This window comes from Porites lutea, chromosome 6, assembly GCF_958299795.1.
Source record: "Porites lutea chromosome 6, jaPorLute2.1, whole genome shotgun sequence".
NCBI lineage: Eukaryota > Metazoa > Cnidaria > Anthozoa > Scleractinia > Poritidae > Porites > Porites lutea.
Genome location: NC_133206.1, coordinates 29,852,771 through 29,875,123, shown reverse-complemented (window position 1 = coordinate 29,875,123; position 22,353 = coordinate 29,852,771). Strand labels below are relative to the sequence as shown.

Genomic DNA, 22,353 nt, shown 5'->3' with positions numbered 1-22,353 from the left:
GCGCATGCTCCGTGGCGAGCGAAATTGATTTGCTTTCAAAATTAATTCTCTCCCGTCTCTTTTGAGCTTCTTGTAAATGAAGTACCAAATATAATCGCGAATAACGATAGTCAATCTTTCCAGCAAGTCTATCGCACCATGCGCGAAGCTGAGAATGATGTAAAGTTTAAGGCTGTTCAGTTCCGCTTGCATAACGCGAAAAACGATGGCGGAGGCGCTGTAGAGTACGATTAACAGCACGTGCGAATCGCCTGGATGAAGGAAATCGATTCTTTGCGCCGCCAAGCGTACAATGACCTTTGGAATAGCAGTTGCTAGAGGCACTGCCCCGGCTATGACCGCTCTGTAGGTTTCAGATGCTTCGCCATACAAAGGTATCAGAACGTACACGAGACCAAATGTGATCGGGATTCCAAAGGCAAACTGAGCTATCAGCATGGCCAATACCTGGATCGTTTTTTTTATTCTTTTGTTCCTTTCCGTTTTGCTGTTCTTTGCTATTTCTCTGCCAATGATTAAACTGTTTGTCACTAATATGAGAACAAAGAGACCGTTACAAGGGTACGACATCCAAGGCTTTCTGAACACGCCGTATAAGCGAGCATACAGCCTGATACACGGGTCCAACAGCGCGCCCAGAAGATTCAACGTCAGTAGATTGAGTTTCTTTATCAAACGCCACTCAAACATTGTCAACACAACAAGAAAAGTCCACAGCTGAATCACGGAGGATTCTATTATAGAAAATGCTACTATCATTCTCTGATATTTCTTGGAAACCGCCGTCCAGTGAGGGTATTGCACATCAAAGCAAATATCTATAGTGTTTAAATTCAAAATAAGTATTGAAAAGGCGAGAGACCCCAACGCAACGCCTCCAAGAAACTGAATGTGAAATGCATACTTCATGCCTTTCCATAGCGACTTTAGTCGTGTTGGACGAGATCTTTTCCATCCCATTTTGCTGTCGTCCCCAGGAGGGGGGTCATATTCTTGAAAAATCTCGTCGTTTCGATTAAACTTTTTAAAATCCTCCAGCGGGTCTTGGCCATGTAATAACGGTGCATTGAGTTGTTGTTGACCTTGATAAGACTGAATCACCCCAGCGGTGAACGTCTCCGCGAAGTACAAAAACAAGCCTTCGAGCGAGAATGGAGTCGCTGCCATTGCTTATAATTCCCTCAAGTAAATAAGGAAAACTTCTAACTGCTCCTCTGCTTCCACGCTGGCTTTTGAGTTCCTGAAACTGAAATCGCATAGCTGTGTGTTGTCCTTATATAGAACACTCGCCATTTGACTGAACGTCTCCTGCGTGATCGATCAATTCTCGGAAAGAGTTATGCGCATAAATTTCGGATTTTTGACTTTTTAAAAGTTTTTTTCCCTTCAAGGTAGCGAGGAGAAGAGTTTAAGACCACTGGATATGTACGTACATTTTTGTACTCAAATAGTACGGCGGCTCGAGTAATCGAAATCCTTAAAAAATACGAATTATTTGAAACGCGATACGAACGAGTAGTCGACCAGAATGACCTGTACTTTTTGACAGTAACAAAAGTAAACAATTCCGGGAAATCATAAAATTCAAAAAGGATCTTTTAATGTGTTTATTTAAATAAAGTTAAACAAAGCATACGACCAAATTAATGCTCACAACGAAAGCTGACTTGGTGAATATACATCCCATTTTTGTGATGAAACTTTGTGGTACTCTTTCTTTACGAAGCATATTCTGTATAATTTAAAAGCAGAGGTCACACAATCCTCCGTGGGTCATGAGTCCATACCTGTTTACCCTTTTACTGCCAAATGTGGCCAAAGGCAAATTTCGACCAAATTTGTGAATTTCATTTTCTAAAATTTTGACAAACAAATAGCATCATGTGAAAGTACAGGCAGAGAGCTTTCATTTGAATGGACACATCATAGGATTTCGTCCACAGACTCAAAAGTTAGAGTCACCTTACAAAACTCCATCAAACACTCTGGCAGTGAAAGGATTAATACATGTGAGTATAATAGTAGGAAGGATCAACGTTGCATCAAGTGTCCTCGGAGGCTTAGGTTTCTATTTGTCATTTATAAATTGAGCAGACATTACAGTACAAATCAGAACTCCAATTCTTTCCGCTCCAGAGGACACAAAAGGTCGTAAATAACAAACCCAGCAATAACTACAAGATCACCCGTACTCAAAAAAGGCTAAACATCCTCTGATAACCTGAGGGTGTAAATACAGAAAGATTTTACCATTCTATGATAATAAATTATATTTTGAATGAAAAAAAAAGTGCACGCTTCAGTCCCCTCGGCTTTTAATCTCATGCAACGCGCAATGTACCTGCTACGAGACTAAGAAAGGAAGATAGAAAACGAGGAAGGAAGAAAAATATACTACGAGGTAATTTCATTTTACTGAACACGATTTCTACAACCTTGTTCAACACAAAGAAGACATTTTTATCTAAATACTTTACGTAATACTTTACCTCACTTATTAAAAATAAGCACATTGCAGGCAATATCTATTAAACACTCTTAATAAAAACAATACATTCATACCGATATCAATGAAACTTTCAAACTGACACTGCTTTCATGTTCTTGATGATACTGTCCAAATATTCTTGACATCAGAGCACCTCAGTTGTAATTAACTAAGTACTCTTCTTAAAAGCACTCCAACAAGATACATCCAAAACTAACACTTCTTCAAAAACTCATACACTATTCAGAGTAAATACCAAAGAAAGTATATGTTTCATTCATTAGTGTTTCTAAATCTGATGAAACACGGTTCTGCTTTTAGCTCCGGTTTTCTCAGAAAAAAAAAGGATTATTCGTAAAATGAAAAGATCTTCTCGTCTTCAACGGTAGCTTTTCAAGCCGCCCAAAAACTCCCCGTTTTGTGTTTTTCAGGTTAAAAACACCTTGATCCAACTCCTCTGATCGTTTATTCCTTCTCTCTTGCTTTTAGCATTTCATGAAGAGAAAACAAGGGAAATCACTTCCTTAGAGAAGGTTTAGAAATTGGATCTTCATTACCATTTAATTCGCGAACTTGAATGCTTTAAATTTTTCTAAAGAATTATTGATAATTTTAGAAGCTATATCTAAATTTCCCAAAAGCTATGTCTAAATTCCTTAAGAAAGTTTTAAAAAAATCTCGACGGCACCCCTTGATTTCAACCCAGTTGTTGCTGTTTGGATGACGGAGGAAACACTATATCGCGCGTGTTTGATATCGGTGAAACAATTGTGACTTGTGTTTGATATCAGTGGAAACACTTGTGTCTCGTGTTTGATGTCGGAGGAAATACTGTGTCTCGTGTTTGATATCGGAGGAAATACTGTGTCTCGTGTTTGGTATCAGAGAAAATACCGCGTCTCATGTTGTACTTCGGAGGAAACACTGTTTCACGTGATTGATATCGCAGCAAACATTGTAAAAAAGTGTACTGCTTATGACGGCACTCAAACGAACAAAAAAGCTTAAAATAAGCAAAACTCTTATCTTAACTGGCTGGTCCTTCCAATAAACCACTTTACAACCGACTTGCAAGATTGGAAGTAAAGGAAGGATACACATTTCTCGCAGTTAAACGTAAAAAAGGCAAATTTTGTCGCTAATTGTCGCTAACCTGCATAAAAATGACACTACTGCTAATGTGAGCGATCGAAAACAGTTCGGCAAAATCGTGAGTTTTTAGCAGACTAGTTCCACCATTTGAAAGCATGCAAGTTAAGGGTGTAATTTCTCCCATTTTTAATGATTCTGGAATCCAAGAAATGTTTGCTTGTTGAATCCGGAATCCTGGGCTTTGGCATCCGGAATACCAGTAATGAAGGGAATCCAAGTTCCACTGACCGAGAATCCGGAATCTAGTACCTGGATTCCGGAATCTACGGCAAGATGTTTGCCCCTTTTCATAACCGGTCTCCTACACTAACTATGTTCAAAACTTTGAGAACGGCTCCGTGCAATTCGTGGCTTTTGAAGTGTTTTTGGCTCTCACAAGAAAAAAAAAGTCACCAGAAAAATAAAACATTGTCACGGTAATCAAAATAAAAGCAATGAACATGTGTTTCCGCCACTTCTTCCTCCAAACGCGAACCACGGCAACATTCATATACGACATCTGCAGCCAAAACGATAAAGAATTAAAAGCAAAGTCAATGCTAAGAGCAATGGAGACGCGCTTAAAAAATTCGGTGATTTCGGACGAAGTATCTTTACCGTTATACAAGAAGTTGTAAAGCTGGATGACACCGACCGCTGCTATCAATGACGTGGATTCGCCCAAGATCATCTGAATGCTCATATCGGCCACAAAGCGCATGCTCCTCGGCGAGCGAAATTGATTTGCTTTCAAAATAGTTTCCCTCTTGTCTCTTTTGAGCTTCTTGTAAATGAAGTACCAAACATAATCGCGAATAACGATAGTCAACCTTTCTAGCAAGTCTATCGCACCATGCGCGAAGCTGAGAATGATGTAAAGTTTAAGGCTGTTCAGTTCCGCTTGCATAACGCGAAAAACGATGGCGGAAACGCTGAAGAGTACGATTAACAGCACGTGCGCATCTCCTGGATGAAGGAAACCGATTCTTTGCGCCGCCAAGCGTACAATGACCTTTGGTATAGCAGTTACTAGAGGCAACGCCCCGGCTATAATCGCTCTGTAGGTTTCAGATACTTTGCCATACAAGGGTATTAGGACACGCACGACACTTAGTGTGATCGGAAGCCCAAATGCAAACTGAGAGAGCAGTATTACTGATACCTTAATCGCTTTTTTCATTCTTGTTTTCCTCTCGGTTTCGCTGTTGTTCGCTATTTCCCGGCCAATGAGAAAGCCGTTCATCACCAACATAAAAACAAAGAGGCCGTTAAGCGGGTAAGGCATCCAAGGACTCCTATACACGCCGTACACCTGTAAATAAAGCCTGTAACATGTGTCCAAGAACGCGCACAGAAGATTCAGTGTCAATAGATTGAGTTTCTTTATTAAACTCCAGTCAAACATCGTTAACACAACAAGAAAAGTCCAAAGCTGTATAACGTAGGCTTCTGAGGTAGCAACTGTCAGTATAATTAACTGATATCTCTTAGGAAGCGATGTCCAGTTGCTTCGTTGCAGATCATAGCAAAGATCTACAGTGTTAAAATTTATAATCAGTATTAAAATTGCAAGCGACCCCAACGCAACGCCGCCAAGAATCTGAATGCAAAATGCGCAATTCATGGCCTTCCATAGCGACATTAGCCGGGTAGGACGAGATCTTTTCCATCCCATTTTGCTGTCGTCTCCAGGAGGTGGGTCATATTCTTGAAAAATCTCGTCGTTTCGATCAAATGTTCTAAAATCCTCCAGGGGATTTTGGTCTTGCAATAACGATACGTTTTGTTGTTCTTGTCCCTGACAGGACTGAATAACACCAGCGGTAAATGTCTCCACCATGTAAACAACGACGCCTTCGAACAAGGATAAAGCACTTCCCATTTTTTAATAATATTATATCTCAACAAACCAAATCAGCTCTTTATCAAGTCGTACAAACCAAGGTAAGGTGTTTGCTAAACAAAACCAAGGGTACCTGTTTTAAAAAAGTTTCTAGAATCTGTTGTTTTGATAGACCAATTCTTGTTAACAGTACCTTTTCTCAAGAAAGAGAAAAAACGAACTAAACAAAAATGTAAAACTGCGCTCTAAAAATATACCATTTATCTTGGAACTTGCCACAAACAGACAGGTAACTGGAATGAGCCTGTAAAGCACGTGCGTGTCTAGATTCTGTTTTTCTGATCGAAGAACTGTTGTTAACGGCGACCTTTTCTCAAGCAAGAGGGAAAAACAGAACAAAAGATCAATGGAAAAATACACTCTAAAAATATACTATTGTCTTAAAACTTGTCACGAACAGACAAGTAACCGGAATGGCTGACCTGTAAAGCTCGTGCGATTCTCATGGATGAAAACAGTAGTAAAACGAACCCAACTCAAGTTTGAGTCACGAGCTAAGCTTGATTCAAGCCATAAGGATAGATGGCCATATGTCTTAAACTGTGTTTCTCTCCCTGCTCTCCTTCATATCCAAATTGAATCCTCGATAATTATCACATTCGAACTGAGACCACTTATCCATTATTTCAAAGCACCACTCAATCAATTTTTACTCAAAGCAAAAGTAAATCATTATAGTTCATTAGTGACTATATCTGGCTCGAGTTACCCTCCAAATCTTTGCATCAGCACCAGTCAAGGGCATGCTCATTCCATAGGTTCACGCTACGTTTCGCAGGAAAAGCAGCTTCAATTTAACATTTCAAAAGTAGAAAAGAGGCCTCACGCACTGACAAAAAGGAACAATGCTATTTCATGTTTGTTTTCTGGCAAAGTCACATAGCATAGCATGGTGTGATCTCGTAAACACGTCTGTGAATGCGTTTCTTAGCGCATATCTCCATTTATTCTTGCGTCCGAAGGGCGCAGTCCTAACGGCGTTTCTCGTCAAACTTTTCCGTTTTTGAAGCCACATTATCTGCCCCCCCCCCCCCCCCCCTTCCCCGCACAATTCGCTTCTCAGGGGCTTTCTAACAGCGAGAAACTGGTATCTCCTTTGTGCCGGCCACTCAAAATCACGTCGATGATTATGCAGTGAAATTTTGCATTGAGTTCACCTCTCTGATATAAGGGAGCTTTAGCAACGACTACGGCGACGGCAACCAGGACGTCAAAAAAGCAATAGGTTTATTACGCAAAACAACAACTTTGCACGTGCATCACGCTTTTTTGTACACTTCTTTACCGTCCTTCCACGACTACGACGTGAAAATACCCAATTGCGAGTTTTATGGAGGACGTAAACAAGCGACGACGAATCTCTTTTTCTCTCTCTAAACTTGAGTGCGGTCCTCAAGAAATCAACTCCAGGGAAATTCGCCTATACTTGCCATTTTCAGCAAATTGGAATAAATGCGACAAAGATTGAAAAAACGGGAATTCATTTTAAAACTGACGTTTTCGCTGCCGTTGCCGTCGTCGATGCTAAAGCTCCCTATAATCTCCCTTCCCGTCGGACGCACTTCAAACTTATTATGACTGCTAGTATTGGCAGAACCTTCTCATGATATTGTCTAGTAAGTAGAAAAAGGTGGTTCTGAATTCAAAGCCTCTGAATAAAGTCATGCGCATGCCTATACATACGGCGTTTCGTTTCCCATCGCCATATTTGGCACTGAAATGACAAAAACAACAACAAAGAAAAGATCAACATTTCCTGTGTTTAATCTAAAAGAGATCCCATCTTTTATTAAAAAAAATGTTTTTTTTTTACGATTTTTGCCCTAGAAAAACAAAAAAATTATTATTTAGCCTTTCATATCAAGTAGAGAAAGTGAACGACACATTATGCCATCCGGCGTTTTTTAGTTACATATCCTGGCGTTTGTGATCATTCGCAGGTCCCCTAATTTCGGAAAACTATTTAGTTTTCCCTCGAGTAACATCCTGCGCCTAATGCGTTCTCTTTCTTCTTTTGGTAAACATTCAACTAAACAAACACTCTCTCACACGGACTCAAACTTAATCGATGCAACTCTACATGCATTTCAAGTATTTAATCCAAGTGTGACCTTTCAAATGAATGAGATTGAGCAGCATTACTCTGTCATACTGTCTGGGTGAAGCATGAAAAATCCGGCCTTCAAAAGTATATCACTTAAAACTTAGAGAAAAGCCCTTTGCTATAACTCCTGAAGTGTTTTTGTCTTTCACAACAGCAAATAAGTGAGTGGTAAAGTAACACAGTGTCACTGCTGTCAAAATGAAAGCAATGAGCATATGTTTCCGCCATTTCTTCCTCGAGACGCGCACCACTGCAATGTTTAAATAGGACATCTGCAGCTAAAACGAGAAGGGGTTAAAAACGAAATCGATGCTAATAGCGATGGAGACGCGAATGGAAGATTGGGTAACAAAAACCACTAGACGCCGAGGATGCATCGCTACGGTTGTACATGAAGTTGAAAAGCTGAATGAAACCGACCGCTGCTATCAATCACGTTGATTCATCTAAATGCACACATCGGCCACAAAGTGCATGCTCCTTGGCGAGCGAAATTGATTTGAAAATCACTTGGAAATATTGAACTTTAAGGAGCTGTCTCACGAAATTTATCAAAATTCAAACAGTGGAAATCCCCACCAAAATGAGTGAAACATAAAAACAATCGCTCAAAACATTAAACGAAGGTATAAATAACACAGCAAATAAAAAAGGAGGCATGGATGGACAAACTCGAAGAAGATGGAAACGGATTGCAATTGGTGTTTTTCAAAACAGGTTTTCAAAGTTAGAAAATTCTTAAATGCAAAAGAAACAAAAAGCAGTAGCCAAAAAGGACATAAAATTAATTAATAAATTAAATTAAATTTTTCTCTGTTTTATGTAATGTGTGTAAAAACCAAATAAATAAATAAATAAATAAATATATAAAGACGTTTTACAAAGTTCATTCTGTTGTTTGTAACGTTTGATATAAAGCTTGGGAGACATTTTCGTCATTCTGTCATTCACAGATAATTTCTCAAGTTCAATAGCGACAAAGGAAGCGTAACTGGCATCAATAACAAAAGAAACTAGACGACCGTGACAAGGCCTCTTTAAAATTTTGAGAAAGGACCCATGCAACTGATATTAGCTATTATTACCCCTGAAGTGCTTTTAGCCTTAACAACAGCAAACAAGTGAGATGTAAAGTAACACAGTGTCATTGCAGTCAAAATAGAAGCAACGAGCATATGTTTCCGCCATTTCTTGCGCCAGACGCTCACCACTGCGATATTCAAATAGGACATCTGCAGCCAAAACGAGAACGAGTTAAAAAAGAAATCGATGCTTATCGCAATGGAGACGCGAATGAAAAATTGGGTGATAGACTTCGAGGAAGCGTCATTGCGGTTGTACATGAAGTTGTAAAGCTGAATGAAACCGACCGCTGCTATCAATGATGTTGATTCGCAGAGGATCATCTGAATGCTCATATCGGCCACAAAGCGCATACTCCTCGGCGAGCGAAATTGATTTGCTCTTAAAATGGTTTCACCACTGTCTCTTTTGAGCTTCTTGTAAACAAAGTACCAAAAATAATCGCGAATAACGATAGTCAACCTTTCCAGCAAGTCTATTGCACCATGCGCGAAGCTGAGGAGAATGAAAAGTCGGAGGCTGGTCAGTTCCGCTTGCATAACGCGAAAAACGATGGCAGTTGTGCTGTGGAGTACGTTTAACAATACGTGCGAATCTCCTGGATGAAGGAAATCGATTCTTTGCGCCGCCAAGCGTACAATGACCTTGGGTATAGCAGTAACTAGAGGCAATGCCCCGGCTATAATCGCTCTGTAGGTTTCAGATACTTCGCCATACAAGGGTATCAGGACGTACACGAGACAATATGCGATCGGTATTCCAAAAGCAAACTGAGCTACCAGCATCGCCGATACCTTGATCGCTTTCTTTATTCTTTTGTTTCTTTCGGTTTCGCTTTTCTTAGCTATGTGTTTGCCAATGATCAAACTGTTCATTAACAACAAGAGAACAAACAGGCCGTTAAGAGGGAATGACCTCCAGGGCTTGTGGTAAATACCGTAAACTTGTAAATAAAGCCTGTAACAAGTGTCGAGGAAAGCTCCCAGAAGATTGAGAAACAGTAGATTGAGTTCCTTTATCAAACGCCAACCAAACATGGTCAACACAACGAGAAACGACCACAGTTGAACCAAGTAGGCTTCGGTTGTATCAGCTGTCACCATGACCGCCTGAATTCTTTTAGGTATCGCCGTCCAGTTTTTGGACTGTATATCATAGCAGAGAGCGACGGTATTCAAATCTAGGACCAGTATTACAGTAGCAAGCGATCCCAACGCAACGCCGCCAAGAATTTGAATACAAAACGCATGCTTCATGGCTTTCCAAAGCGACAGTCGCCATGTTGGCGGGCGAGATCTCTTCCATCCCATTTTGCTGTCGTCCCCTGAAGGAGGATCGTACTCTTGAAAAATCTCATCATTTCGATTGAACTTTTTGAAATCCTCCAAGGGATCTTGGCGTCGTACTAATGGAACTTCCTCTAGAAGTACTTGTCCTTGGTAAGACTGGATCACTCCAGCGGCGAACGTCTCCGAGATGTACGCGAACACGCCTTCGAGCGAGAAAGGAACAGCTCCCATTAGTTTATCAACTATCTTAGTGAAAATCAAATACTCCTCACGGCCTTACTGCTTCTTCTCGGCTGAATTTTAAGTTCTTCAAATCTCACCTCTTTATAGAACCAAGAACATTGTCGTTATTTGTCAGAAGCTCTAAGACAAAGTTGTTGAGTTTACCTCCGTGTGCAAAACCTGTGAAGTTTTTCTTTGTTTTCTAGCTATTATATTCCCTGGCTCTATTCATAGAACAAAGAACATTGTCGTCATCTGTCAGAAGCTCCAAGAAAAGGAAGTTGTTTATATCGATCAGTTCTTGGAAAGACAAAATGTAAATGACTGTGGTATCTGTGTCCCTTAAGTGTTTTCTTCCTCAAGGCGGCGAAGAAAAAAATTGAAGACAAGTGGACAATGCACTGTTTTCGTGCTCCAAGAGTAAGGCGACTCAGTAAGTCGAGATCTTTTCAAAAATAAAAGCTATTTGAAACGTTGTGAACCTTAAAAAATTTAGGGAAATTATAAATGCAAAGTCCGTTTTTCTTTTTTTTTTTGTGACAGTGTCGAAATTAACATTTTAATATAGGCTAAGTGTTTTTTCCTGAAGGGAGCAAGGAAAAGAATTGAAGACAAGTGTCGAAGACATGTTCTGCTTTCGTTTTCCAAGATTACGACGACTCAATAAATCGGATCTTTTAAAAAAACAAAGCTATTTGAAACGTACTGAACCGTAAAAAGTTTCGGGAAATTATAAAATGCAAAGGGCTCCGTTCACCTTTTTTATTTGACAGAGTCCAAAATTAACATTTTGATATAGGCGCCATATGACGAGTAAATGAACATTTTCAAGCGCCAGATTGCAACAACTGGTCGCCAATTTGTTATTTTCTTTTCTTTAACAAAAAGACATGGAAAAATTTTATTAACAGCCATACTACTCTCGTCTACGTGTTAAGCAGCTTCGGTTTTGCTTCAACGAACTACCCATTCGGAGAGGAAAAGTTTTTGTTCACTTTTACACACACTATATCTAAACCTTAAGTAAACCACAAACCGCTTCCTCTTTACCAAAGTATAAGAAATTTTGCAAAGTTTGCATGGACATCACGCCCATTTATAATGCACCCAAAGTACTGCAGACAGAGCTAACTGCCATAAACAATACGGCGGTCACGAAAACCGCTCTGGACAGAAGACATAAACATGTCAAGAAGACATAAAAATGTCAAAAACAAAGCTTATGGATACCATTCAACACGAAATGTGTGGACACCAACCAAACCGATAGAAATCAGTATAGCAAAACGGTGTCCACTTAAAGTACTCGCTCAGCGAATCCACACGCGGTACGAATGGCGACAAAACTGCCTCACACAATTGCAAACACAAATGGTTCAGTAAAATCTAGACCAAATATAAGACCACACTAACGGTTAAAAATCCATGCCCTATAGCGAAGTACACACCTGTGAAGCTTTTAAAAAGGAGTAAGCTCTCACCCCGGGAGATGGAAATTCACTAATTAACTGAAGTAATCTGTTTCTTACTCAAGGTTTATATGGCCGTTGTACAAAACAACTCTTTCTATGACTTAGAACGGTTACGATGGAGGTGCGCTGAAACTTATAACAAAAGAGAGACAAAATAAATTTTCTTAGGTCACGACTCTAAGATGAGCTGTGAACAGTTCACCTTGCTCATTGTGCTATTTGAAGAACTTTTGGCGCTCACAATGGGCAATAAGCGACCAGCAAAGTAAAGCATGGTCAAGGCTGTCACAGTAAAGGAATAGTCATGTGTTTCCGCCATTTCCTCTTCCAAACACGATCTACGGCAACATTCATTTAGGACATCTGCAGCCAAAAGGCTAAAGAATTAAAAGCAAAGTCGATGCTAATAACAATGGAGACGCGAACGAAAAATTCGGTTATAACGGACAACGCCTTTTGACCGCTGTATATAAACTTGTAACTCTGGAAGAAACCGACCGCTGCTATCAATGACGTTGATTCGCCAAGGATCATCTGAATGCTCATATCGGCGACAAAGCGCATGCTCCTTGGCGAACAAAATTGATTTGCTTTCAAAATGGTTTCCCTCTCGTCTGTTTTGAGCTTCTTGTAAATAAAGTACCAAACAAAATCGCGAATAAGGATTGTCCACCTTTCCAGCAAGTTTATTGCACCATGCGCGAAGCTGAGGAGAGTAAAAAGTTTGATTTCGAAAAGGTCCGCTTGCATAACGCGAAAAACGATGGAGGGCGCGCTGAATAGTACGTTTAACAGCACGTGCGAATCGCCTGGATGAAGAAAGTCGATTCTTTGTGCCTCCAAGCGTACAACGACCTTTGGAATAGCAGTTACTAGGAGCAAAGTCCCGGCTATGATCGCTCTGTAGGTTTGAGATGCTTTACCATACAGAGGTATCAGGACGTACACGAGACCAAAAGTGATCGGGATTCCCAAAGCAAACTGAGCTACCAGCATGGCCATTACCTTGATCGCTTTCTTGATTCTTTTGCTTCTTTCGCTGTTCTTTGCTATTTCTCTGCCAATGAGTAAACTGTTACTCGCCAGCAAAAGAAGAGGCAGTTGAGCGGTTAAGACATCCAAGACTTTACGTTAACGCCGTACATCTGACAATAGAGCCTGAAGCAAGTGTCGAATGACGCGCCCAGAAGATTCAGTGTGATTAGATTGATCTTTTTTATCAAAATAAATATTTGAGGGTTTAAAATATTTGAGGGTTTCATGTTAGCCCCCCTATTTAATCAAGTCATCGATAAAATTGATCTAAAACAGTTTGCACTCCCAGGCAGATCAACTACGCAAGCGCTCGTTTACTTGCTTCACTGTATAAGCGCTTGACAACAGCCATTGCTATGCTCGCATCTTGTTTACCGACTTTAGCAAAGGATTTGACCTGGTGGATCATTCTGTTTTGGTATCTGAGCTTCGCGGTTTGGGGGTGCATGAGACCTTAATTAGATGCATTGGGGCCTTCTTGACGGGAAGGTCGCAACAAGTCAAAATCGGTAGTACTTTCTCCAACAGCGTTATTCCAAGGGGCGGTATCTCTCAGGGAACAAGACCAGCCCCCCGTGTTGTTTGCAATCCTCGTCAACAACCTAGTGAAGGACTGGAAAACTAGAGTTAAGTATCAGAACGATCTCTCAGTCTTAGAGATTATTCCTAGATGTTCAACCAGCATGCTGCCCTTTGTAGCTAGGGATATTTGTTCTTATGCTAGTAGTCATGGTATGAAGCTATATCCATCCAAATGTAAAGAGTTACGCATAGATTTCTTATAGTATAAGCCCTCCGACCTATCTCCCTTACAGATGTCGGGCTGTATTATAGATCAGGTACCATCTTATAAGTGCTCGGTGTCCGCCTGTCGCACAATTTATCGTGGTCTATTCACTGCGACTATATTGTGAAGAGAGCACGCAAGCGTCTCTACGTTTTGCGTGTCTTAATGAAATCAGGCCTCCCCCAGCTGATCTCATTCAGGTTTATTGTAGCCTTGTGCGGCCCATTTTAGAATATGCATCTCCGGTGTGGGCCGCGTTACCCTACTGTCTGGTTCAATCGTTACCACCTGATCCTCCCCTAAGTCACAATTTTGCCCGAGGTGAAAAGTAAGTGTTAATGTTGACTTAGGGAAGGAGTAGGTAGTGGTTCAAGTCACTAAATTAACACTCTCTCACACAGATTCAAACTTATGAGATGCCCCCCTATATCAATTTCGAGTAGAAAAATTCAAGTGTGCCTTTCAAATGAATCGGAGTGAGCAAGATTTTGTGGTCGCACTGTCGGGTCGTAGCTGTTGACAAGGTCGGAAAAGAAAAGAAAAACTCGTGTAGACGTGTGAAAATACCGAAAACTTTAACCCTCGAACTGCCACCATTGCAGTCAAGTGCTTAGAGGCAACCTTTTTTTTGTAGCTTCTACCATGCTGTGTAAACCAGCCTGTGTTGACACGCAGAGGGAACAGTAAACACAACGATTTCTGCCACGTTTAGCCTGCTAGCAAGCTCTCCAGGGAGCTCTGGCGGCGCTCCCTGGAGATCTTGCACGCAGGCTATGCCATGTTTCACACACACTCTTGGCGCGTAATACCGCTGAGCACACGCACCACAGTCCTACCAATAGCTGTACATACAAGGTGGTTCTAAAGACTGTGAATAAGGCCATACCAATAATATGATTTGATTCCTATCGCCCTAAAGTTTACGTAATTAATCTAAAAGCAGGACATTTTTTGTGTAGTTTTCATAAGACTTTCCCTTGTGAATAAACAGTAATAGTCATTTACGATTTTATTTAAGTAGAAAAAGTGAACGATAAATCCTGCCAAAATTTTGTTAGTTACGTATGCTGGTGTTTACAATAGGGATTTTCAGATCCGAACACGCGGACGGCTACGAGAACGTCAAATAAACAATAGGTTTTATAAGTAAAACAACAACTTTGCACGTGCATAACGCTTTTTTGTACATTTCTTTGCCCGTTTTTGCACGACTACGACGAGAAAATGAAGGATGTAAACAAGCGACGACGAAATTTAATTTCTCTTTCTGTACTTGAATATGGTCCCTAGGAATTCAACTCCCGGAGGGCTCGCCTACATTGGACAAAGTAAGTGGGTACGAATAATTGCGATAAAGACTGCAAGAACGCGAACTCACTTTTTAAGCGACGCTCTCATTGCCGTCACGTCGTTGGATCTTAAAGTCTATAATAATTTGCAGTTCCTAACGCTCCTTTACATATTATGTAAACATTTTTTAAAACCTCCAGTATTCATACATACAACACGCGGTCATCCACCCTCAGGAATTTTTAAGTACAAAGCTTTGGGTTAGAGATACATAAGCGTTCTTCAGTTTTTCCAGATTTGGCGTAATGCTGTGGAATGAGATACTGAGTAGCTTGCGAAATCTACCCGAGAAAGTATTTAAAAGAAAAATTCACCGACTTCTCCTAGATATTTTGGTAAAAGAAAATGACTATATAGAAACACCTATCATTATTAAAAAAGTTGGACTGGCTTAGCAATTAAGTAAGTCTTTAAAGTTTCCACTGATTTTACTCTCAAAGTTCTAAAGTTATTGTTTCCTTAACTTTGTGTTTATGTAATAATAATCATTAACAGTTAACCCTCACTTGTTCCTCTGTCCCGCCTAGATTAGCAGCTGCTATCTGCTGTTCAATGCCGGTAATTACTTAAGTTAAATTGTTGAAAAAAGGTTGCAGTTGTTGTTGTCATTTTTTAAAACATTCTAGTTTTAATGACCGTGCGTCTAATATTACCTATTCTTTCTTATTTTTATGATACAGCCCCTTTAAAACTTTGAGAAAGGCCCCCTGCAACTGATATCATCTTTTATAACTCCTGAAGTGTTTTTGGCCTCGACAACAGCAAACAAGTCAGATATAAAGTAACACAGTGTCAAGGCAGTCAAAATAAAAGCAACGAGCATATGTTTCCGCCATTTCTTGCGCCAGACGCGCACCACTGCGATATTTAAATAGGCCATCTGCAGCCAAATCGAGAACGAGTTAAAAACGAAATCGATGCTAATAGCAATGGAGACGCGAATGAAGAATTGGGTTATAAAAACCATGTTGGTAGACGCCGAGGAAGTATCACTGCGGTTGTACATGAATTTGTAAAGCTGAATGAAACCGACCGCTGCTATCAACGATGTTGATTCGAAAAGGATCATCTGAATGCTCATATCGGCCACAAAGCGCATACTCCTCGGCGAGCGAAATTGATTTGCTCTTAAAATTGTTTCCTTACTGTCTCTTTTGAGCTTCTTATAAATAAAGTACCAAGCATAATCACGAATAACGATAGTCAACCTTTCCACCAAGTCTATTGCACCATGCGCGAAGCTGAGGAGAATAAAAAGTCGGAGGCTGGTCAATTCCGCTTGCATAACACGAAAAACGATGGCACTTGCACTGTGGAGGACGTGAAGGAAATCGATTCTTTGCGCCGCCAAGCGTACAATCACCTTTGGTATTGCAGTTACTAGAGGCAATGCCCCGGTTATAATCGCTCTGTAGGTTTCAGATACTTCGCCATACAGAGGTATTAGGACGTACACGAAACCATATGTGATCGGTATTCCAAAAGCAAACTGAGCTACCAGCATCGCCGCTACCTTGATCGCTTTCTTGATTCTTTTGTTCCTTTCAGTTTCACTTTTCTTAGCAATGTCTCTGCCAATGATCAAACTGTTCATCAACAACAAGAGAAGAAAGAGGACGTTGGCAGGGACTGTCCTCCAGGGATTGTCGTAAATGCCGTAAACTTGTAAATAAAGCCTGTAACAAGTGTCGAAACAAGGGCCCAGAAGATTGAGAAATAGTAGATTGAATTCCTTTATCAAACGCCAACCAAACATTGTCAAAACAACGAGAAACGTCCACAGTTCAACGAAGAAGGCTTCGGTTGTATCAGCTGTCACCATGACCGCCTGAATTCTTTTGGGAATCGTCGTCCAGTTTTTGGACTTCATATCATAGCAAAGATCGACGGTATTGATATCTAGGACCAGTATTACAATAGCGAGCGATCCCAACGCAACACCACCAAGAATTTGAATACAAAACGCATGCTCCATGGCTTTCCACAGCGACAGTCGCCATGTTGGCGGGCGGGATCTCTTCCATCCCATTTTGCTGTCGTCCCCTGAGGGAGGATCGTACTCTTGAAAAATCTCATCATTTCGATTGAACTTTTTGAAATCCTCCAAGGGATCTTTGCGTTGCAGTAATGGAGCGTCCTCTAAAAGTACTTGCCCTTGGTAGGACTGAATCACTCCAGCGGCGAACCTCTCCGAGATGTACGCAAACAAGCCTTCGAGCGACAAAGGAGCAGCTGCCATTGGCTTATAACTAAATAGTCAAAGATCGAATACTTCCGGCTGCTTTACTGCCTCATCTCGACTGTCTTTTGGGTTCTACCAATCTCACTGCTTATATAGAACCAGGAATATAGTCGCCATTTGTCAGAGGCTCCATGACCAGACTGTTGTTGTTGTGATCAATTAGTTCTTAGAAAGACGAAATATGAGCTTAATTTTGGCATCTGTGACCTTTTAAGCGTTTTTTTTTCTCCCCAAGGCAGCACAGAGAAGAATTTAAAACAAAAGGACATGTACACTTATCGTTTTCAAAGAATAAGGCAACTCACGATCAAGTAATCTCGATCTTTTAAAAATATACAATCTATTTGAAACGCGATACAAACGTATAGAAGAAAAGGTATAACCCTATAACTTTTGGGGTACTGAACCGTTAAAAAATTCCGGGAAGTTATAGAAATGCAAACAGAGGCCTTTTTGTCTCCCTCATTTGAATAAGGTTTATCAAAGCATAGGGAAATTTATTCTTATCACTAAAAATGGCCTGGCGGAAATACTTCAACTACAATTTTGAGTCACAAGCTAAGTTTGATTTAAGCCATATGGGAAAAAACGAACTTAAGATCAATGGAAGACTCACTCCAAAAATATGCTGTGATCTTGGAACTTGCCACGAACAGGCGGGTAACCGGAATGAGCCTGTAAAACACGCGCGAATCTTCTGAAAGAATGACCTTAGTACAACGAGCTAAAGTCAGTCTTTAAGTTATTTTAATATCTTATGTGTGTTTCTCTTTGTGACCTCCTTATAGTAAACCATGTAACAAAATGAGGTAGCACAGAAAAAAAAATGGTCAAATGGTGTCTCCATACTAAGCTCTTTAAACATGGGTAAAACATCTTTCGTAATTTCTCAGGAATGAAAAAATGCACAGAGAGTCTTAGGGTGCTTATTACAGTCAGAACGGCTCGGCCACACCGGCCAGGACCTGGTATGGTGAAAAAAGAAATAGGATAGTTCTCCGTGAGTTTTCGCCATAAACCCATAAATGCCGTGCATGACTGATATTTGCGAATAGAGTGATCTCGCTGGATACTGAGTCTTGTTTAATAGTGGGATTCTCTCTATATAATCTGGTCTAACCAGGCAGTTCTGACTACTAATGATAAGCAGCCTTGGTAGCTTATGTTGTAGGCTTATAAGAAATATATGGGCGAGATAACCGCCGATGCGTGCGCACGTCTTCCTCCCTCACGGCCAGCGCTGTCTTTTCCGAAAGCGCCCTAAATTTCACATACACTTGCTTGGCAGACTTGAGCCTTAGCGAGCGATATTTTAAAATGTTACTACCCCATTATATTTAGGTTTTCTCGCTTATCTATTGAATGGTTTCGATTTACATTTGAAAACCAGCATTCCACGGATTGCCGGAATACTACTAAACACCTCTTGACTGAGCACACTAATTTAAATTAGTATACTTTATACTAACTATCTGTCTTCTCATTGGCCAAGAGACTACAGCTAATTTTGGAAATCAGCGCAACCTACTGCTCGCAGATAACTAACTAATCTGTAGGTTGCGCGCGCAATGCATGATTTCCAATAACAATATCAATTCAGGTTCTTTGCGACGCTGTGTTTGTCGTTATTTTCTTCAAAACAATGTACAATAAATCAATTATTAGATTCGGGTTTTTGTGATGTCCTATCCTTCGGCTCGGCTGATAACACTTACCCCGAACTTGATTATTGCGAATATCACAAAACCCTCATCCAATAATTGTTTAGTATCTTAAAGCTAAAAGTATCGACGTAAAGAAATCTTTCGTCGTCTATATCTTTAATACTTTCCTCTTGTTTTTCAAAATCGTCTTAAAATAAAAACCAAACAAGACTTAACTGTCTACTGGGAGAGCTTGAAAATGTGTTGCGATCCAGATTCATGTCCAAATTCAATCCTTATCCACGATAATGATCACTCTCAAACCGAGAAAACTTATTCACTTTATCAGAGCACTACTCAGTTGACCTCCATTAAAAGCAAAAGTAAATTATTACGCGTCATAATTGGCTATATCTGGCTCGAATTACCCTCCAAATCTTTGCCACTGCACCTGTCAAAGGTATGGTTATAAGTTCAGCTACAATTCTCACAAAACGGGAAAACAGTTTTGATTTAATTTCTGAATTAAGGGATTAGGTCTAATGTAATCACCAAAAGGAACAGTTTAATGTTTGTTTTCTGGCAAAGGGATATGATATTGCATGGCAAGATCTCGATACGACAAATATGAGTCTACGAGTGATGGTGTCTGTGAATGCATTTCTCAGCGCATTTCTGCATTTATTTTTGCGTGCGAAAGGCGCAGTTCTAAAAGCGTCTCTCGTAAAACTTTTCTGTAAAACTTGTTTTTTTTTAGCCACTTTAGCTACCTTCCCGCCCCCCCCCCCCCCCCCCCCCCCAACACACAATATCTTTCACGGCGGTTTTCTTACATTACAGCCCAGAAATGGGATCTATTTTGCGCCCGCCCCACAAAATCATGTCAATGATTATGCAATAAATAATGCAGTGAGTTCACATAATGCCCCTTTTTGGTTGAATACACTTCAAATTTTTAATGACTACCAGTATTAGCAAAACTTTCTGATGAAATTGTGTACTGAGCTAAAAAAGGTGGTTCTGAATTCAAAATCTGTAAATAGAGCCATGCCTATGCAGTGTTTCTTCTCCCATCGCCATAATTGGCACCGAAATGACAACAACAACAAAGAAAGGATCAGCACTTCCTGTGTCTATTCTACATGAGAGACATCCCCTCTTCTATGAAGCAAATGTATTTTTTTACGATTTTTGTCTTACAATTTAAACAAAATTGTTATTTACCCTGTCATATCAGGTAGAAAAAGTAAACGACAACATCCTACGCCTCGTGACCACCTATCCCTCCGATAAGTCACAATTTTGCGCTAGTGAGAAGTGTTAATGTTGACTTAGGGAAGGGGTAGGTGGTGGTTCAAGTCACTAAATTAACACTCTCACACAGATTCAAACTTATGGGATGCACCTCTGTATCAATTTCGATAATTCAAGTGTTAAGTGTTGCTTTTCAAATAAATGAGATTGAGCAACATTTTTCTGTCATTCTTTTTTTTTGCAGCATCAAAAAACCCATCAGTTAAAACTTTGAGAAAGGCCCCTTGCAACTATGGTCATATTTTATAACTCCTGAAGTGTTTTTATCTTTTACAACAGCAAACAAGTGGGTGGTAAAGACGCGCACCACTGCGATATTTAAATAGGACATCTGCAGCCAAAACGAGAACGAGTTAAAAACGAAATCGATGCTTATAGCAATGGAGACGCGAATGCAAAATTGGGTGATATAAACCATGTTGGTAGACGCGGAGGAAGCATCAGTGCGGTTGTACATGAAGTTGTAAAGCTGAATGAAACCGACCGCTGCTATCAATGACGTGGATTCGCCAAGGATCATCTGAATGCTCATATCGGCCACAAAGCGCATGCTCCTTGGCGAGCGAAATTGACTTGCTTTCAAAATGGTTTCACCACTGTCTCTTTTGAGCTTCTTGTTAATAAAGTACCAAAAATAATCACGAATAACGATAGTCAACCTTTCCAACAAGTCTATTACACCATGCGCGAAGCTGAGGAGAATGAAAAGTCGGAGGCTGGTCAGTTCTCTTGCATCATACGAAAAGCGATGGCAGTCGTGCTGTGGAGTACGTTTAACAATACGTGCGAATCTCCTGGATGAAGGAAATCGATTCTTTGCGCTGCCAAGCGTACAATCACCTTTGGTATAGCAGTTACTAGAGGCAATGCCCCGCCTATAATCGTTCTGTAGGTTTCAGATACTTCGCGATACAGAGGTATTAGGACGTACACGAAACCATATGTGATCGGTATTCCAAAAGCAAACTAAGCTACCAGCATCGCCGATACCTTGATCACTTTCTTGATCCTTTTGTTTCTTTCGGTTTCGCTTTTCTTAGCTATGTCTTTGCCAATGACCAATTTGTACATCAACAACAAGAGAACAAACCGGCCGTTCAGAGGAAATGACTTCCAGGGCTTGTGGTAAATACCGTAAACTTGTAAATAAAGCTTGTAACAAGTGTCGAGGAAAGCGCCCAGAAGATTGAGAAATAGTAGATTGAGTTCCTTTATCAAACGCCAACCAAACATTGTCAACACAACGAGAAACGGCCACAGTTGAACCAAGTAGGCTTCGGTTGTATCAGCTGTCACCATGACCGCCTGAATTCTTTTAGGTATCGCCGTCCAGTTTTTGGACTGCATATCATAGCAAAGATCAACGGTATTGAAATCTAGGACCAGTATTACAATAGCGAGCGATCCCAACGCAACGCCACCAAGAATTTGAATACAAAACGCATGCTTCATGGCTTCCAAAGCGACAGTCGCCATGTTGGCGGGCGAGATCTCTTCCATCCCATTTTGCTGTCGTCTTCTGAAGGAGGATCGTACTCTTGAAAAATCTCATCATTTATATCAAACTTTTTGAAATCGTCCAAGGACTTTTGGCGTTGCAGTAATGGAGCGTCCTCTCGAAGGCCTTGTCCTTGGTAAGACTGAATCAATCCAGCGGCGAACGTCTCCGAGATGTACGCGAACACGCCTTCGAGCGAGAAAGCAGCTCCCATTAGTTTATCAACTATCTTAGTGAAAATCAAATACTCCTCACTGCCTTACTGCTTCTTCTCGGCTGAATTTCAAGTTCTTCAAATCTCACCTCTTTATAGAACCAAGACCATTGTCGTTATTTGTCAGAAGCTCTAAGACAAGGTTGTTGGGGTTTACCCCCGTGTGCAAAACCTGTGAAGTTTTCTTTGTTTTCTAGCTATTATATTCCCTGGCTCTATTCACAGAACAAAGAACATTGTCGTCATTTGTCAGAAGCTCCAAGAAAAGCAAGTTGTTTATATCGATCAGTTCTTGGAAAGACGAAAATAATGTAAATGACTGTGGTATCTGTGTCCTTTAAGTGTTTTTTTCCTCAAGGCGGTGAAGAAAAAAATTGAAGACAAGTGGACAATGCACTGTTTTCGTTCTCTAAGATTAAGGCGACTTAATAAGCTGAGATCTTTCCAAAAATAAAAGCTATTTGAAACGTAGTGAACCGTAAAAAAATTTAGGGAAATTTTATAATGCAAAGTCCGTTTTTCTTTTTTATTTGACAGTGTCCAAATTAACATTTTAATATAGGCTAAGTATTTTTTCC

General features: G+C 40.4%; 5 protein-coding genes and 2 pseudogenes across 5 annotated transcripts in view; all 7 read right to left on the bottom strand.

The window, feature by feature from the left end:
* Window positions 1–1,599, bottom strand: part of LOC140941710 (uncharacterized) — a 2,768-nt gene extending 1,169 nt beyond the window's left edge. Inside the window, exon 1 of the mRNA XM_073390723.1 lies at window positions 1–1,599. This exon is cut by the window's left edge and continues 1,169 nt beyond it. Coding sequence (XP_073246824.1) covers window positions 1–1,167 — 1,167 coding nt within the window. The 5' untranslated portion in view covers window positions 1,168–1,599.
* Window positions 1–22,353, bottom strand: part of LOC140941470 (adenylosuccinate lyase-like) — a 113,290-nt gene that overhangs the window by 8,179 nt on the left and 82,758 nt on the right. The gene's annotated exons all lie outside the window — the stretch shown is intronic.
* Window positions 1,812–5,613, bottom strand: LOC140941292 (uncharacterized). Its single transcript, XM_073390273.1, has one exon. It carries the CDS (start codon window positions 5,499–5,501, stop codon window positions 3,957–3,959), a length of 1,545 nt encoding a protein of 514 aa, XP_073246374.1. The 5' UTR covers window positions 5,502–5,613; the 3' UTR covers window positions 1,812–3,956.
* Window positions 8,627–10,582, bottom strand: LOC140941309 (uncharacterized). The gene has a single exon (XM_073390290.1). It carries the CDS (start codon window positions 10,227–10,229, stop codon window positions 8,664–8,666), a length of 1,566 nt encoding a protein of 521 aa, XP_073246391.1. The 5' UTR covers window positions 10,230–10,582; the 3' UTR covers window positions 8,627–8,663.
* On the bottom strand, window positions 11,862–12,954 carry LOC140940707 (uncharacterized; annotated as a pseudogene).
* LOC140941144 (uncharacterized) lies at window positions 14,397–17,213 on the bottom strand. The gene has a single exon (XM_073390114.1). It carries the CDS (start codon window positions 17,101–17,103, stop codon window positions 15,550–15,552), a length of 1,554 nt encoding a protein of 517 aa, XP_073246215.1. The 5' UTR covers window positions 17,104–17,213; the 3' UTR covers window positions 14,397–15,549.
* On the bottom strand, window positions 19,600–21,945 carry LOC140941570 (uncharacterized; annotated as a pseudogene).